This window comes from Nanorana parkeri, unplaced genomic scaffold, assembly GCF_000935625.1.
Source record: "Nanorana parkeri isolate BGI_ZX_2015 unplaced genomic scaffold, ASM93562v1 scaffold4196, whole genome shotgun sequence".
NCBI classification, from domain to species: Eukaryota; Metazoa; Chordata; class Amphibia; order Anura; family Dicroglossidae; genus Nanorana; species Nanorana parkeri.
Window position 1 is genome coordinate 8978 of NW_017310463.1, and position 6033 is coordinate 15010.

The following is a 6033-nucleotide window of genomic DNA, read 5'->3' on the forward strand; positions in this document are numbered from 1 at the left end:
TACCGTCTGCTGCATCTTTGGATTGTAGCATTAGTCAGCAGCAGAAGTTCATCTTTCAGAAGACCCTTGCTTCCATATGCTTAATCCTTAGCTCTCCTGCTCCTCACTCACACCCTAGGGAGTCTTTGCTTCTGGACCTGAGAGTTTCTAGTCAACTTTCTGGACCCTTATTCCTTACCCTCAGCTCCCCTCTCTTAGAGGTACACCTAGCGAAGACCTACTAGCATCACCAGGACTACATTTGCTTTGGCTGAAGCAACAGTTCAGCTAAAGCTAATGTATCATGATATTTACACCCCCCGTGCACCTTCCCCCAACTTTTCCCTTGAGATTGTTAACACAACTATCCCCCCCTCCCCCCATGCCAAGGTCCTAGGTGTCATCCGTGACTCGGACCTGACCTTTCTTCCCCACATCCAATCACTATCCAAATCCTGCCGTCTTCACCTTCGTAACATCTCCAAAATACGCCCCTTCCTCACCAATGACACCGCAAAATTACTCATCCACTCCCTTGTCATCTCTCGTCTTGACTATTGCAACTCCCTCCTCATTGGCCTTCCACTACACAGGCTCCTCCCCCCTTCAGTCTATCATGAATGCAGCTTCTAGACTCATCCACCTAACCAACCGCTCAGTGTCTGCAACCCCCCTCTGTCAATCCCTACACTGGCTTCCATCCCCCACCCCTGGCTTCCATCCCCCTCTGCCAATCCCTGCACGGGCTTCCATCCCCCGCCCCCTCTGCCAATCCCTGCACTGGCTTCCACTCGCCCAGAGGATAAAATTTACCCTCTGCCAATCCCTGCACTGGCTTTCATCCCCCACCTCCCTCAGCCAATCCCCGCACTGGCTTTCATCCCCCACTCCCCTCTGCCAATCCCTCCACTGGCTTTCATCCCCCACCCCAGTCTGTCAATCCCTCCACTGGCTTCCAATAGCCCAAAGGATAAAGTTCAAAATATTAACAACCACTTACAAAGCCATCCACAACTCCGCCCCCGGATATATCTCAAACCTGGTCTCAAAGTATCACCCTAACCGTCCCCTTCACTCTTCAAATGACCTTCTACTTTCCCTCATCAACTCCTCCCATGCTCACCTCCAGGACTTCACTAGACCCTCTACCATCCCTATGGAACTCTCTACCCCAACCGGTCCGACTATCTCCCACTCTGACTGCCTTTAGGCGATCCCTTAAGACTCATCTCTTCAGGGAAGCCGATCCCACCTCAACCTGACCACTGAACTATCACTTTCTCAAACAATCATCCCCACACAGCTACCTCCTCATGTATCACTGGCCCCTCCCTTTTAGATTGTAATCCCTCAGGGGCGGGGCCCTCCTTACCATCTTGTCTTGTATTGTAATTGTAATGTCTTCCTTATATTGTAAAGCGCTGAGCAAACTGTTGGCGCCATATAATTCCTGTATAATAATGATAAATACAGAGTTACTTGAGCTCTACTAACTACGGAGCATCACTTTGTCTGCATAGATGTTGCCAAGCCCTCTCCTGGACTTGGTTCTCCAGTCTGACTATAACTGGTTGAATATTGGGTGGTGGTTGTGGTGATGGGGGTTGACACTTCAGTAGTTGGAGTGTCTGACATTGGATTGGATTTGATTGATTTGATTTTGTTTGATATAGTTGAGGCAATTTTGACCTGCATAGATGTCACAGCTAATGCAAACTGCTTGTTCACAGTACTTATGGTATGTACTTACAGTATGGTTATTACTCATGTAGCAACACAGACCTTCCCGCTCTCAGTTTGCTATCAGCACTTCTGGAGTGCCATAAGTACATGACAAAAAGGGTGTGTTGAGTTCTCACTCAAAGCCACTGCAAGTGGTACATGACATGTAGATTCAAGCATGAATATTCCATTTGTGCCGTTGCCGAGCATAGTAAGGATGGTCCTGTGGTTGTACAGATTCTCTATCAATCAAACATTCTTAGGATATTTTCCCTTTGGAGCAAATGTTTTTAGGGGATTTTTTCTCCTGATTGAATACTCCTAGACTGATTTTCTTCGAATAAAATGTCCTTAGAATAGTTTTCTTAGGATTAAATGTCCTTAGAATATATTGCATCCTGTGCTTACTGTATATTTACCAGATAAATCCATACAATCACTTGTATGCCTCATAAATGTATGGTTAGGAGAGACTTTTTATGCTTCCTGTATCAGTGCTTATGACTCCGCTGTTACTGGTACTCTTCTTTTTGTGGTAGTTAGCTATTTTTCCCTCATATATTTAAATTATTACTGTTTAAATAAAGTTGTGAGCTGTGGCCTTGCCCTTTCAAACAGGAAAATAGCTTTTGTGTTTTATTGTTTTTGTGTTTTATTGGTCGGGGGTCAAGTTATACATACTTTGCCATAAAGAAGAACAGTGGCCAGTCCCTGGACATTCAAATAAATTCACCCTAAAACAAGTTGCCGCTGACTTCTGTAGTTACAGTCACTATGGAGCAATTCATCGTCAAAGTTCACAGTATAGGAAGAGGAATCACCAGCACTCAGTAGAATAATCCAACATGTCCATTTATTGGACATAGACGTCACATAATCACAAGAGCCAACGTTTCAAGACCACGCAGGGTCTCTTCATCAAGGCATCGTGTTTCCCCGAAAATAAGACACTGTCTTATATTTTTTTTCCCAAGGAAGACGCACTAGGTCTTATTTTCGGGGGATGTCTTATTTGAAATAGTGTCGTAATACCTGCAGGCTGCAGCTGTCCTGGAGCTCTGATGCCGTCCACAGTTCTCGGTGGGATCCCCACCAGGGGATCGCCACCTCTCTCGTCGCCAGGCTGGACTGCGCGGACCTCCAGTCAAAAGTTCCCTCAGTGACTGAGGCTCAGTCACCTCACCTCACTCCGACCCCACTGCCCATACGTTCCTTGCCGCTGCCTGCTGGGAAATGAAGTTTTCTGCCCGGCGGGGCAGCTCTCTAAGCAAAGGCCGAGGCAGACAGGTGTCTGCTGCTTTTGTGACAGGGGTGGCATGCGGGAGCTGCGGCGCAGAGGTTTGTCCCCACCATGTGCTCTGGTTGCTCTCTGGCCCGGCCCACCCCCCAAACTAGGTCTTATTTTCGGGGTAGGTCTTATATTACAGGAATGTTTCAAACTAGTGCTAGGTCTTATTTTCGGGGAAAGACGGTATTTGGCTAGGACCTGTTGTTGTGCTGTGCCATATTGTGAACTTTGGATAGAAGGGGAAATCCTCTGCACACCTTGCAGCAATCAAGACCTATGTAGACAATGGTGCTTGTAGTGATGAACACAGATGGCACCGTGCAGACACAATGTAGGAAGAGGAATCACCAGCACTCAGTAGAATAATCCAACATGTCCATTTATTGGACATAGACGTCACATAATCACAAGAGCCAACGTTTCAAGACCACGCAGGGTCTCTTCATCAAGGCATCGTGTTTCCCCGAAAATAAGACACTGTCTTATATTTTTTTTCCCAAGGAAGACGCACTAGGTCTTATTTTCGGGGGATGTCTTATTTGAAATAGTGTCGTAATACCTGCAGGCTGCAGCTGTCCTGGAGCTCTGATGCCGTCCACAGTTCTCGGTGGGATCCCCACCAGGGGATCGCCACCTCTCTCGTCGCCAGGCTGGACTGCGCGGACCTCCAGTCAAAAGTTCCCTCAGTGACTGAGGCTCAGTCACCTCACCTCACTCCGACCCCACTGCCCATACGTTCCTTGCCGCTGCCTGCTGGGAAATGAAGTTTTCTGCCCGGCGGGGCAGCTCTCTAAGCAAAGGCCGAGGCAGACAGGTGTCTGCTGCTTTTGTGACAGGGGTGGCATGCGGGAGCTGCGGCGCAGAGGTTTGTCCCCACCATGTGCTCTGGTTGCTCTCTGGCCCGGCCCACCCCCCAAACTAGGTCTTATTTTCGGGGTAGGTCTTATATTACAGGAATGTTTCAAACTAGTGCTAGGTCTTATTTTCGGGGAAAGACGGTATTTGGCTAGGACCTGTTGTTGTGCTGTGCCATATTGTGAACTTTGGATAGAAGGGGAAATCCTCTGCACACCTTGCAGCAATCAAGACCTATGTAGACAATGGTGCTTGTAGTGATGAACACAGATGGCACCGTGCAGACACAATGTAGGAAGAGGAATCACCAGCACTCAGTAGAATAATCCAACATGTCCATTTATTGGACATAGACGTCACACAATCACAAGAGCCAACGTTTCGAGACCACGAAAGGTCTCTTCATCAGGGTATAAAGAGTGATGCCTTGATGAAGAGACCCTGCGTGGTCTTGAAACGTTGGCTCTTGTGATTGTGTGACGTCTATGTCCAATAAATGGACATGTTGGATTATTCTACTGAGTGCTGGTGATTCCTCTTCCTATACTGTGAACTTTGACGATGAATTGCTCCATAGTGACTGTAACTACAGAAGTCAGCGGCAACTTGTTTTAGGGTGAATTTATTTGAATGTCCAGGGACTGGCCACTGTTCTTCTTTATGGCAAAGTTTTCATTGGCTCTGCATACAGAAGATCATACAGAGCTTGTCTGGCTTGAGTGGTAATCCATTGTTCTTTGGCATTCTGTCAGTAAAGATCAATATTTTTACATTTTAAGAAAATACAATTTACATGTATCTGGTTCAGTTGTTTAAATTAATATTTTGATTTTATTTTTCCAGATTGGAATGCTTATTTAGAGAAAAACTTTAGAGTTGCACACATACGATGGAGTGTGACCAGACTTATCCCATCCATCTACACTGTTGTGTTCCTTGTGGCTCTTCCTCTCAATATCATGGCGATCGTCATGTTCCTGGTGAAGATGAAGGTCAGGAAGCCGGCAGTGGTCTTCATGCTGAACCTCGCCACTGCAGATGTCCTCTTCGTTAGTGTCCTGCCTTTTTATATTGTCTACCGATACAGGGAAAATAACTGGGTGATCGGAGAAGGAATGTGTCGCTTTGTCACGGCCGCATTTTACTGTAACATGTACTGCTCCATCCTGCTCATGACCAGTATCAGCGTGGACCGTTTCCTGGCCGTGGTCTACCCGGTGCGGTCTCTCCCCTGGCGCACAGTAAAGCGAGCCTGGCTGGTGTGTGGCATCATCTGGGTCATCTCATTGGCCAGCACCATTCCTCTTCTTATAAGTAAACAGACCTTGAAAGTTTCTACGTTACAAATCACAACATGTCATGATAATCAGGACATTGAAGTTCTTCGTGGGTATTATTTTTACTATTTTACAGCTCTCATCCCACTTTTCTTTTTCTTCCCATTATGCATCACAACTTTCTGTTACATTAGAATCATCCGCAGCCTCAGAAGGTCCAAATTAGGTCACACAAATAAGAGATCGCGAGCTACCATCTTGACGGTGGTTGTGCTTTGTGTATTTGTCCTTTGTTTTGGCCCCACCAATGTCATCCATTTCACTCACTACCTGCAGTTATATTATCACTCTGATTTCTCTTCATATATTCCCTACATACTCTGTGTTGGTATCAGCAGCATAAACTGTTGTCTGGATCCTCTTATCTATTATTTTGCCTCCTCCCAGTGTCAGAGATACGTCTGCAGCTTGCTGGGCTGTAAGAAAGATTATCAGCTGCCAGTGGAACAAAAAAGGATCCAAGTACGCAAAGAATCATCATTAGAAATGACTCAATCTGCTCAACTTTCTAAGAGTAACTGAGTACTATTAAAGCAGAACTAAAATTAACTGGGTGGCAGTGTGTGTGTGTGTGTGTGTGTGTGTGTGTGTGTGTGGGGGGGGGGGGCTCTTGCTCTAATTCTTGCTCGAGGGTTCTTGCGCTAATGTGCAAGTATGAGTTCTTCCTCCAGTGCTAGGAAGTTTAGGGTCACCGTTGTCACTTTGTTTCCCACTTCTGCCTTTGCCCCACTTCTTCTTTGGGGTCCTACGCCACTTCTCTTTGATATTAGGCAGCCACTGGTGGTGTAACTCCTGGGCATACATAGGAGTTACATTGCACCCAGCACCTGGCTCCATACTTAGCATCTTACC

At 46.5% G+C, this 6033-nt stretch overlaps 1 protein-coding gene across 1 annotated transcript; it reads left to right on the top strand.

The window, feature by feature from the left end:
* Positions 1-4740: 4740 nt before the first annotated feature.
* On the top strand, positions 4741-5703 carry LOC108803777 (proteinase-activated receptor 1-like). The gene has a single exon (XM_018575583.1). The coding sequence runs from the start codon at positions 4804-4806 to the stop codon at positions 5701-5703; it is 900 nt and encodes a 299-aa protein (XP_018431085.1). The 5' UTR covers positions 4741-4803.
* The last annotated feature ends 330 nt before the right edge of the window (positions 5704-6033 follow it).